Here is a 13,362-nt window from a genome sequence, read left to right on the forward strand (position 1 = left end):
CAATTTATACAGGTACACTTAGGCTAATACCACACTGCCTTGGTCATGTAGCTTTTTCCCCCATTAAACCTGGTAACTGCTATTAGATTTTACAAGGTTCAGGAGTTCTATTCCAAGTTTCCCAATAGTGTCTGCTACCAATGGTTGTTGAATTTTATAAGTAATGTTATATATTATTTTACAGGGTCTCACTATGCAGTTCAGGCTGGCCTTGAACTCACTTTGCATCCCAGGCTGGCCTTGAACTCACAATGATTCTCCTGCCTCTGCCTCCCAAGGGCTGGGATTATAGGCATGTGTAACCACACCCAGCTTGGTTGTTGAGTTTTATTCTTTTTCTGCATCTACAGATGATCATCTCTATCTATAATCATATTTTCTTTTTCAGTATGTTAATATGGTAAATTATAATAATTCATTTTTGAATGTTAAAGCCACCTTGCATTTCTGGAATAACTGTCACTTACAATGATGTAGTATTCTTTCTCTGTACTGCTGGATCAGTCCCCTTATATTCTGCTAAAAACTTTGGGTTCAATTTCCAGTACTGCCAAAAAACATCTTCACTAAGTTCAGGTTTTTTCTGGAATATTTTAAAGATGTTGGCTCAGCTGTCTTCAAAGCCAACAAGCCACTTAGATTTTAACACAACTATTGTTCTTATTTTAGCATGAAATTATTATTATTTTTTTTTAATTTTGTCAAGACAGTGTCTCACTATGTAGTATAGGCTGGTCTTGAACCCTTTTGTTGCCCAGGCTGGCCTTGAACTTGCAGTGATACTCTTGCCTCAGCCTCAGCCTTCCAAGGCTGAGGCAAGAGTATCACTCTAACATATGTTAGGCAAATGCTGCAATACTTAACTACTTTTCAATCTTTGTGTTTCTTTTCAAAAAAATTTTTATACAGTATTATGGTTTAAATATAAACTGTCTCCCATAGAATCAGGTACAAGGACTTGATCCCCATGCTAAAGAGATGACTGGATCTGAGGACTTTAACTTCATCAATGGATTAAGCCAGGAATAAGAAGGTTTTGATGGCATTATTAAAAAACGATGCAAAACGGAGGTGGAGCCTAGTTGCAGCGAGTAGATTATGAAGATACGACTTGAGGTTCAGTCTAATCCGAGACCCCTTCCTCGCTGGCTCTCATTCCCTCTCTGCTTCCTGGCTGACAGGAGGTAAGTAGCTTTCTTCCCCTATGCTCTTCTGCCATGAATGCTTCTGCCTCACCTCAGGCCTAAAGGCAATGGAGTCAGCTGACCATGCACTGAAATCTCTGAGACAATGAGCCAAAATGAGTCTTTCTTCTTTTAGGTTGACTTTACAGGTATTCTGTACAGCCACAGAAAGCTGACTAATACAGAGAAAGTACAGTCTGGCCTCAAACTTTCAATCCCTCTCTCTCAGCCTCCCAAGTAGCTGGGACTACAAGTGAGAACTACTGTACCTGACCCCATTTAAGTCTCCTAAAACAATTTTCTATTTCTCTCATGATATTCATGCATTCCTTAACATTCTTGAACATACCTACACACATATATACACTGTCCCCTCCTCTTCTTTTTTGGTAATACTGGGAATAGAACCCAGGGCCTCTGCATTGAGCTTCATTTCCTTTTTTAAATTTTGAGACAGGGTCTTGCTAGATCACAAAGCTGCCTGGCTGGACTTAAACTTGTGACGCTGCTGCCTCAGCCTCCCAGACTGCTGGGATTATAGGCATGTACCACTACACCCAACCATATCCCCCAACACACATTCCCAGGGGCTTGTGCATGCTAGGCAAGTGTTCTACCACTTAGCTATATCCCCAGGCCTTCTTGAATATATTTTAAAAAATAGCTCTTTTACAGTTTTTGTTAATTTTATCATCTCACTTCTCTTATTGCCTGTTTCTTCTATTGACTGAGTTTTCTTCAACTATTGCTCAGATTTTCTGCACACCTAATTTTTTATATTAGATGACAGAAATTGTAACTTTATAGAGTAATGAATTTGGTTGTATTCCTTTAGAGAGGGTTGGCCTTTGTTTTGACATACTTTTGTTACTTAGAGACCAGTCTAATCCTTTCAAAACTTTTTATTGGTTGAGGTGCTCTATTTTAGGGCTAATTTAGCTCCAACAAAAGGATGTAACCTTTCTGAAGACACTACTGAATGCTTTGTGTATTATTCTGGCAAAGAGGAACATGAACTATTCTTAGCCCCATGTTCCAAAAGTCATTCAGTGTTGGAAGTTTTTTCTGTGGACATGTGCAATATATATATTTGGCAAAGGACTCAAGAGAACCTCTCCAAATACTCCTACAGCTCTTCTTCTGAGCAGCTTCCTCTTTTCTGGCACCCTGTCCTATAATTTCTAGTTATACCAGGTTCTCCCAACTGTGATTTCTGACTCTTTAGCAGATGTACTGGGTTCTATTTGGTTTCTCCCTCTCTGCACTTTAAAAGTTGTTTCTAAGCAGTAAACTAAAGATTACTTCGATGTTATTCTTCTTTCAAGGATTGCAGTTCTCTCCTGCTTTTTGTTCAATATCAGGAAACAGCTGTTAGAAGCACCCTGTTTTTTATTTTTATACACAGAGAAATTTTTTCTCCAGTTTTACACAAACTAGGTCAGAACAAAAGTCATTCTCACCTTTGTAGATTTTTCTAATGGTTGGTCATACTGTGCTTGCTGCATAACGTCACTGACTATCATTTTAGCAATCTTCCAGGCTAGCTCTTCTTGGGCCTAAAGGAAGTAATTCAAACTGTTAATAATGGTTATTCATTAGAAGGGTACAGATGCATATAATCTGAGCTCTAAACACAAATGTATATATTTATCATTTGGATAAGAAGTACTTTCCATGTATAAAAGAATCTAGGCCACCCTCTGACTGTGATATATTAATATGTCACTTACTGTTTCCCAGGATCAACTACTAGGGTCTACTAGTAGCAGTAACGATTACTTTCATGTTAAATGGTCAAAACAATATAATACTTTTCTTTTTCCACTCCCACGTCTCAATAAAATTAATTATCCAAAAAGCAAGCCCCCACTTCTAAAAGTAAAACTGAGAGTGGGGAAGGAAGCATTTGAGCTTTTATTTCTGCACTGTTGGCTGATGCCTGCTGGTTGATGGAAAGTTGAATGTATAGTCTCTGAAGATGTATTTGCTGTAATCACCAGGTAAATTGTTAGATACTAAGAGCCCTCCTTTTCTTGTTACAACTGGATAAGGAAGCATTGATTTGTCTTGGGGATTAAACATGGAAACTAAAGAAAAGAGAAAACCTAAAACCTTAATAGCACTTATAAGCAAAGCTGGCACTCAAAGCAATAATCTCCTTATACTAAAAATAGCACTTACCTCATCAGTATTTCCTTGTACCCACTTCTTCATAGCTTGTGAGAACATGGATCCTAGTAAAAAGACCAACATTGAACACAGATTTCATAGACAATTTCATATTTTAAAAAATGCTCTTAAAAGGTATTACTTTTAGATATGGATATTCTTTTCTAGTGTTAGCCAATCCAAAACAGAAATGGTATACATATAGGGGATATTTCTTCTTAAATAAAGCAAATACTGTCCATAATCTTACCATCCCAATCATCTCTAAGGAATCATTATTAGTGTTACTTTCTTTTCTTGGTAGTAGTGGTGGTGCTGCTGGGAATCTAACCCAGGGCCACATGCATGCTAGGCAAGGGTTCTACCACTGAAATCCTAATGAAATTTTTGAAGATGAGTTAATTCAATCAACAAATGTTTACTGAATATCTACCAAGTGCTGGGAATATAGTAATTTTACAACTGGGGAACAGAATACTGAGTATGACAGATAAAATCCTTACTCTTACAGAGATAGTATTCTAGCTATAAAAGCATAACAGAAGCTAGGTGTGATAGCACATGCCTCTAATCCCAGCACTCAGGAGGGTGAGGCAGGAGGGATCACAGCAAGTTCAAGTCCTGCCTCGGCTACATAGAGAGTTCAAGGCCAGCCTGGGCTACAATGCAAAACTCTGTCTCAAAAAACCAAAAAAAAGTAATAAATTATAAATAAATATGCAAATAAACGAATAATTTTAGACCCTGTGGACTCAAAAGGCCTCTCTGAAAAGGTAATACTGGAATGTAGAGGTGGCACCAGACATTGCAGGAAAGCCATGATAGGGGAAAAGCAAGTGTAGGGGCCCTAATTGGGAAGAAAACTCAGAAGATGAATAAAGGATAGTCCATAGACTTTAATTTGTGATAGGAACAGTAGCTCAAGATAAGGTTGCAGAGGGCATTTACAGGTCACAGCAAAGAGGATAGATTTTTATTTCAAGTACAACAGGAAGTCATATGAGAAAGGGATGAGGTGGATGATAAAGCAGTAAAGTACGCAAAAGGTAAGAAAATTTAAAAAGTAGAGGGATGAGTATAATGAAAAGTAAAAGATACCTACTACCTCTTCTGATTCCTAAAGTAATCACTGTTAAACTTTGCATATCTTTTTAGATGACTTTTAATGCATATACCAAGAGTGAGTCTTTCAAAAACATATACAACAGCACTTATGTATAACTTAAATTATTAAGACTTTAGGTATAACTTCCAACTTATAAGAATTTCTGGGGAAAGAGAAATAAGCTAAGGGCCGGGGATATAGCTCATCAGCACAGCTCCTGCCTGGCAAGCCTGAGGTCCAGAGTCTGATTCCCAGTACCAAAAAAAAAAAGAAATAAGTTAAATAATGCAATGAGGAAATTCCGTAAGACTGAATAATTCCGTAAGACTGAACAATTCTGTAGGGTAAATAGTCCTTTGTGTTTAACAAGTCAAGATCAGAGTAAAACAGATGGAAACTATATCCTCTTGTTTATATCTTCAGCACAGTTCCTGGCATGCAGAAATCATTTACATGCCTTCTGAGCAAAAGATACTTGACTTAGAGATCTGGAAAACTGCAGGAAGCTCCACGTTAAATGGATGTGTTCAAACTGCAAAAATTCCGATTCATCATTTTACATAGCCATGTCTCAAAGAAATCAAATAATGGAAGTAACCTGATGGATGGGTTTGGCAATATAGATATAATCTTCTTCCTTCTACCTTCAAATATAATCCATCTCTGTTTTCCAACTACTAGCTTAATCCAAAACCAACATTATCCCTTAGACTCTTGACAAGAATGTTCTGCGTCTCTATTCTCTTAAACCCTTACATTCTGTTTCCAAACAGCTGCCAGATCAATCCCTTTAAACACACAAGTTCTATCACATTGTTCCCTGCTAATATGTCCCCAATACTTTCCAGTCCATACCATGGTCTTTTATTCACCTTTCTCCCACTCCACTCCAGCCACAATGGTCTTGTCCACTGAGCCTGCTTTACTCTCTAGCTCAGGGGTCTATTCTTGTTCCTCTAGCCAAGGACATTATTCTTCTAAATACTGACTGAACTTTCTCCCTAGTTATGTTCAGGTCTCTACTCAAAATGCTTCCTTCTCAGTGAGGGCTCTCCTGATGGTGACCTTCTAATACCACTGCCCACTGCTCTGCCAATTCCTTATTCCACCTCTTATATTCATACATAAATATATAAACACACATACATCAGCTGTGTTTAATCACAAAGAACGCAAAAAAGATTAGAAGGAGCTGGGGATGTAGCTCAGTCAGTGGTAGAGCTCTTACCTAGCATTTGCAACGCCCAGGTTTGATCCCCAGCACTGCAAAAAAGGGGGAGAGGGACACAATGGAGGGATGGACAGGAGCAGGGAGGACTGGGACAGGATGGGACCACACACACACACACAGATGGACAATGACAACAATGACACACCAAACCCACGATAGGGAGATTCGAGTCCAACAGACTTGACCAAGATGCTCTTATGCTAATTAAACAAGGATTTAAATTTCAACCTATTAATATTTTTCACATATTTCATAATAACTTTCAGTGATTTTGGTAAAATTTAATAAAGGATCACAAGATAAATCTGAAATCTAACCTGGATTGGGTATTCAGCCATTAACAAAAAGGTAAACAGTACTGTCTTATCCTACTGCACTTTCTGTTATGGTAAAGTAAGCTCAGCACAGACTTTTCATTCCGAGATTATATACAGATGAGATTACATGAAGCCCTTGTACCTGCTTGTGACTATAAACCAAGATGAAAGATATTATGGTTATAACCAATTCAAACTTTAAATGGTCTTTCCCTTTAGTCACCCTTGAGCCAAGGCTTAATATAAACTATAAACACACATAATTTCTCAGGCTTTTAGCTAAGTGAACTATAAAAACATCACAAACCTTTTGATTTCTTTACATCAGGTTCAGGTTCAGATTCTCGGATAAATTGTCCCAAGTCACTGACTCTTCCAAATGTCATCTTCCTAAATAAAGATAAAAAGAAAGATATTAATTCTAACAAAATCAATTTCTAAGTATCTCATTCTAGAAAGCTGGGCCAGGGATATAGCTCAGTGGCACAGCACCTGCCTGGCATGCGCGAGGTCCTAAGTTGGATTCCTGGTACCAAAAAATAACATAACATAACGTAACATAACATAACATAAAATAAATCTAGAGAGCCAAAAACAAAATTTACGACTATTCCATATTATTCAAAATGGAACCTATTTGAAATACAACCTTCCTCCATAGAAAGCAAAATAATCTCCAAATTTGGTGTATGATTAAAGGAGGAATTAAACGTATCTACAAATAATCTATTTGTAATTAAAAGTTAGCTTAAACAAAAAAAACTTGTGGCATCTATGTATTATTTAAGGCAAAAAGATCTTAATTTAGAGCTATTCTTTCTAATGAGTCCTCATTTCATATATGCCAACATACCAACTGTATAAATTAAACTGCCTTGAGAAAAGCTTTAAGATGTCAAAACTATAAAACTCAAATACTAAAAACTATCTTTAAAGAGGATGAAAACAAAATTATTTCTTTTCCAAGTCTTTATACATTTTAAAAAATATTTATACACAAAAAAACAACAGAAATAAATGGTTTGCAATTGACAGGCTTTCTTACATAAAGTTTTAAGGAAATAAACAATTATTAAAGAACAAACATCACCTTGGGGAATTAATTTGCACATACCATCCACAATTACTTTGTTTGCTTATTTATTTTTGCAGTACAATTTTTGCAGACTGAACCCCCGGACTTCTGACTGACCTACATCCTCAATCCTTTATATTTATTTTTTATTCTGAGATCGGGTCTCACTAAGTTGCTAAAATGCCCAAGATAAGCCAAATTTGCAATCCTTCTGCCTCAGCCTCCCAAAGCACTAGAATCACAGATGTATGCCACCACACTCATTTTCTAAAAGATTAAAGATCAGTACAAAGTTGACACAGCTGAAGTGGATTTTCCAAAGACAACATGGTTAAACAATCTTTTATTTTCTTCAAAGCTCTCCCTAGACTCCTCAGTCTCCCAAATATCATTGTTATTTTTTGATAAAAGCAATCAAATATACTGCAAACCTCTTTCATGGTACTGCTGAGATTTGGGCAGGGCACTGGGTGGGGTAATTAAATCTACATATATTTACATGGTAAGTCTTCCGTGGGGAAAAAAAGGAATTTATAATTTGTCTGTAGTAATTGTCAGTAAGTGACATATCCTATGTGTCACTGTCTTTCTGTTTCAGGCTAAAAGGAACAACCAATTTAATTCTGAACTACAAAGGAATAATTTCATTCCTTTCCCAAGTATTAGTACGTAGCCCACAATAAATGTTGGCATCTTTATAATTATTTTAAGATCAAGACTTTGAAAATGCTAACACGTAAATCAAATGAAATGTGCAAGAGATCACCTGGAATATACTATACATATGCATGACACTCATCAACCTGGCATATGGTGTAGAAAATGATAGTTTGTCTATGGCCATACCACCCTGAACGCGCCTGATCTCGTCAGAATGATAGTTTATGGAGTGCTCTCCATGTACTGACTTATTTAATTCCCTCAATCACCCAATGCATTATTTTGATTTCATAGATGACAACACAGACAAAAGGAGGTTAAGCAGTTTGCCAATAAGGAGCAGAGCCAAACTCAAGAAGCGGTTCCACAGCCTTCACTTTAATACCATATAACATGCACATTGTATGTGAAAGTGGTGGGCATATTAAGAAATGAGAAAACAACTGAAATTTATTAAAAATTTTTAAAGCTGCTAAATTCTTTACATGTGTAAAAATTCTAAATATGAGCTAAGCTTACCCTGCATATGTCCGTTGATATAAAGATTCTGGATCCAGACTTGCAGTATCCACAATTATTGCTTCATCAAAATTTTTCAAAATTTTAATACTGGCTTTTTTCACACTGGACTATAATAGAAATTTCAAAATTAGTAGTACATTATTCTGAAAACAAATCAGTCCTGGGTCTGGAATATGAGATTTATACTTATTTTCTTCAGTATTTGAGATATGCATAATTTTCAGCCAAGACTTTCACTGCTGAGAAGGTTAACAGCAATGAAATGTTTCTCTCTTTTTTATCTTTTGAGAGAGGGTCAGGCTTGCCTTGAACTTGCAGAGATCCTCCTGCCTTAGCCTCCAAAGTGCTTGCTGGGATTACAGGTGTGCACCACCACATCTGGCATGAAATATACCTTCAAACTACAACTACAGGGGAAAAGCACAAGCATATAAAATATGTAACCATGAATTTATATGCCAAAGCTGTTTTCTTAATGATCTAAGTTCTAACATACGTGTGACAGCCCAAACTGGCCAAACTCATCTATCCTAGCATATATATCTTGGCTAACAAAAATAAAGCCCAATTTTTACAGTTTCACTAAGAATTTTTTGGATTCTCAAGTGAGGATCTGTGACAACAGAGAAGCTAAACAGCCCTCTGTGAAGTGACCTGCTAGCTAAGTACAAGTCACTAAGTCCCCCTCTACCATTCTACCTCCTACTCCCCACCCTACAAAACAATCAAATCAGAATTACTATTTTTATAAAATATAGAGCTAAGACTTGAATTCTACTTCTAGAAATTCAACTACAGATTCATATTTATGTAAAACATGACATATATACAATATTATTCATTGCAGTACTGTTTAAAATAGCAAAAGGAGGAGCCTAATGTCTGTTAACTGAGGGATACAGTAAATAAACAAAATAATTGAGCATTTATAGAACACTTTATTTAAACTCAAAAGAAAGCATCAACAGAATAAATAGGGAGTATATCCCAATTAATTGTAGGAGGTCATGATTACTCAGGCACCAAAACCAGACAACAGAAGAAAACAAAGCTAGTATCTCTTATGTAGTATAAGTATTATATGATAGGTACAGATATAAAATCCTCAACAAAACTCAATCTGGTAGCATGACAAACTATGGGCAAGTGGAATCTGTCCTAAGAGCACAAGGTTGGCTTAATATCTGAAACCAATTAATGTAATACATCGTAACAATAGAGTAAAACCCAAAAAACCTATATGATCATCTCAACTGATACATAAAAAACATGTGATAAAATCCAATACCCTTTTGTGATTAAAAATTAAGACTGGTGGGGCACTTCCTCACCCAAATAAACATTTATAAAAACTTTAAAATTAAAAAGAAAATCTTACCTAACAAGTTAATGGTGAAAAACTGAAAGTTTTCCTTGTCAGATCAGGAATAAGACAAACATGCCTGTCTTTTGCCATTTTTACTCTACATTATCCTGTACTAGAAGGTCTACTGAGAGCAATTAGGTAAGAAAAGGAATTAAATGCCTCCAAAGTGCACAGGGGGAAAAAAACTATTTGCAGATAACATTATCTTACATAGAAAACTGTAAAGAATCCCTAAGACAACTATTATAGCTAACAAATGTAGCAAAATTGAAAGTATAAAATCAATACACATCCTACAACAACCATTGAGAATACTCAATGATTATTCAATTGGTCAACCATGTTTAGCTCTATTTATTTTCTTTAGAAACCACTTTGTAGATACCAAAGTATAGTATAACAACCATTGATAATCTCCTACCTCTTTTGTCTGTAACTCACTATTATTTCTCTATTTGTTTTTCTGAGAAACTATCTTGAAGATAACAATATGTATGTAAAACAACCACCACTGATAATTTCCTACTACTTTGTCTGTAATTCGGTAAGTCCCCCACTACTATGTTATCCTTCTTTTACTCTTTAAAATAATAATAATAAAAATAATAAAATCAATACACAAAAATCATTGTATTTCAGTATCTTAGCAAAAATCCAAGAATGAAATTCAAAAAACTCCATTTATAATCACATCAAAAAGGAAAACAGCTGTGCACAGTGGCACACGCCTGTAATCCCAGTATTAAGGGAGATTGAAGCAGGAGGATCAAAAATTCGAGTCCTACATGGGCAAATAAGCAACACATGGTCTCAAAAATTAAAAGAAGCTGGTAGGAATGTAGTTCAGTGGTACAGTGCTCCTGGATATGATCCTCAGCATTCAAGTAAGATAGACAGACAGACAGACAGAGACAGACAGGCAGACAGAGACAGACAGGCAGACAGAGACAGACAGGCAGATTGACCAACCAAATGAATGAATAACACTTGCCTTAGCATGCATGAGACCCTGGGTTTACTCCCCAGTACTGCCAAAAAAGAAACTTAAAAATGAATGATCCAAGGTGGGATGAGACATATACTGAAAACTATGATGAAAGAAATTCAAAAACATGCCAGGCATGGTGGTGCAGGCCTGTAATCCCAGCCCTTAGGAGACTGAGCCAGGAGGATTGCTGTGAGTTTGAGGCCAGCCTGAACTACAATAGTGAAACCCTGTCTCAAAAAAAAAAAAAAAAGAAATTAAGTGACAACATACCTTTTGTTCATGAACTAGAAATTTTAATAGTGCTTAAAAATAGCGGTAGCTCCAAGGCAATCTATACATTCCTTGAATTCCTGATCAAAATGGAAAAGCTGATCCTAAAGTTGATATGTAATATAAGAAACTCAGAAGAGACAAAATATTGAACATAAAAAAAAAACCAAAGTGTACACACACTTTGTGATTTCAAAATTTACTACAAAGCTATTGTACTCAAAACAAGGTGGTATTAGCATAGAGACACATAGAATAATGGAACAGAACTGAGTGTTGAGAAATAAACACATACAAACATATATAATGGCCAGGTGTGGTGCCACACGCCTATAATCCCAGCACTCAGGAAGCTGAGGCAGGAGGATCACTGCAAGTTCGAGACCAGCCTGGGCTACAAAGTGAGCTCAAGGCCAGTCTGAATTGCATAGCGAGACCCTGTCTCAAAACGACCAAAAACAACAAAAACAAAAAAACCAACACGGTCAGCTGGTTTTTAACAAGGTTACCAAGATCTTGGTGTAAGAGTAGTTCTTTCGGCTTTTTTGTGGAGGTCCTATAGATTGAACCCAGAACCTTTGCACTAAACTACATACCCAGCTTGATTTTTAATTTTTTTTAAAGATGACATCTTGCTAACTTGCCCAGGGTAGGCTTAAACCTGCCTCCTGCCTCAGTTTCCTGGAGTGTCAGGATTGAAAAGTATACACCACCATGCTCAACTGTCAGAATAGATTTTAAAATAAATATTGCTAGAACAAGATACCCATACAAAAAAGAATGAAACTGGATCTCTAACTTACACCATATGCAAAACTAACTTAAATGGATAAAAGACCTGAAGCTCTTAGAGGAAAACATAGAAATTTGTAAATCTTCATTATATTAGATTTTGCAATGGTTCTTAGACCTAAAACCCAAAGCACATGAAATTTAAAAAAAAAAAAAAAAAATACTGTACATAAACTGGACTTCCCCAAAATGTAAAATCCTGAGCTTCAGAAGATACAAGAGGGCTGGGGATATAGCTCAGTGGCATAAGTGCTTGCCTGGCAAGCCTGAGGTCATGAGTTCGATTCCTGGTACAAAAGAAAAAAAAAAAAAAAAAAAGACACAAGAAAGTGAAAGGATAACCTACAGAACTGGAGAAAGTAATTGTAAATCCTATCTGATAGGAGATTTGTATCTAGGATATATAAAAATTCCTAAAACTTGTAATACAAACATAACCCAATTTAAAAGTAGACAAAAGATTCTAATAAACTTTCTCCAAAAGATTCTAATAAACTTTCTCCAAAGAAAAAAGGTCAGTAAACACACAGAGATGCTCAACCTTTAGTCATCAGGAAAATGCAAATAAAAACCACGAAGAGCTACAACTTTGTACCTACTAATATGACTATGAACAAAAAATAAATACAAGAAATTTCAGTGAGATGTGGAGAAACTAAAAACCTTGTACACTGCAGGTGGGATTGCAAAATGGTGCTGCCCACTTGGGGAACGATCTAGCAATTCTTGAAAAGAGACTGCATATTATGTTTCCATTTGTATGTGTCCAAAACAGGCAAGTCTGTATCTCTATAGAGACAAAAGTTGATTAATGATTGCCTAAGGCTGGAGAAATAGGGGATTTGGAGGATGAAAAAAATGTTTTAAAATTGATTATGGTAATGCATATACAACTTTGGAGTATAGTAAAAACCACTGAATTATACAATGCAAATGTGAATTATCGCAACAAAGTTATGCAATACAAAATACACAGCATGATTTCATCTATAAAATGACAAGAGTTAATGCTACTCTATGCTCTCAAGTCAAGATACGACTAGGAGGTTCAAAAGGGCTTCTGGCTGATAATGTTCTATGTTTTGATTTAGATGCAAGGATTTTTTTTCTTGATTTTAGATGTGTGTTTGTGAAAATTCTTCAAGATATATACTCATTATTTGTGATTTTTTTAAATATGTTATTAACAAAATAAATTTTATGGGGCGTGGGTGTACAGCTCAGTAGTAAAGCTAGCATGTGCAAAGCCCTGGGTTCTATTCCCATTACTAAAAACAAACACATATGTATACACAAACATACATATACATTTATTTTATGGTTAGCACCTAGACCTTTCAAATGTCTAAATAAAAATAAGCCATTCTGGGGTGGGGATTCGGCTCAGTGGTGCAGTGCTTGCCTTGCAAGCGTGAGGTCCTGAGTTCAATTCCTGGTACCTTGGAAATAAAGAAAGATAGACAGGTTTACTTACTTCTTTATTTATTTATTTAGAGATAAGCCATTCTAACTTATCTCAAAAAATTAAAGTGATAACCATACTCAGCAGATCATGAGTAAACTTGATAGTGGGAAAATATACTCAGGAAAGCATTGTCCACAACAATAAAATAATATTATCTTATAAATTAAGAAATCTTGGGCTGGGGATATATCTGAGTGGCATAGCACTCTCCTGGTAAG

The 13,362-nt window shown here is 36.0% G+C and overlaps 1 protein-coding gene across 2 annotated transcripts in view; it reads right to left on the bottom strand.

The window, feature by feature from the left end:
* Positions 1 to 13,362, bottom strand: part of Akap10 (A kinase (PRKA) anchor protein 10) — a 71,547-nt gene that overhangs the window by 11,925 nt on the left and 46,260 nt on the right. For both annotated transcript variants that reach the window (XM_013522190.1, XM_005399292.2), the window contains 4 exons: positions 8,261 to 8,370; positions 6,314 to 6,396; positions 3,366 to 3,418; positions 2,645 to 2,740 (listed from right to left, as the gene is read on the bottom strand). In XM_013522190.1, coding sequence (XP_013377644.1) covers positions 2,645 to 2,740; positions 3,366 to 3,418; positions 6,314 to 6,396; positions 8,261 to 8,370 — 342 coding nt within the window. The remainder of the gene's footprint in view (positions 1 to 2,644; positions 2,741 to 3,365; positions 3,419 to 6,313; positions 6,397 to 8,260; positions 8,371 to 13,362) is intronic.

The sequence above is a fragment of the Chinchilla lanigera genome, unplaced genomic scaffold (assembly GCF_000276665.1).
Source record: "Chinchilla lanigera isolate Chin_1 unplaced genomic scaffold, ChiLan1.0 scaffold00066, whole genome shotgun sequence".
Classification (NCBI taxonomy): Eukaryota; Metazoa; Chordata; class Mammalia; order Rodentia; family Chinchillidae; genus Chinchilla; species Chinchilla lanigera.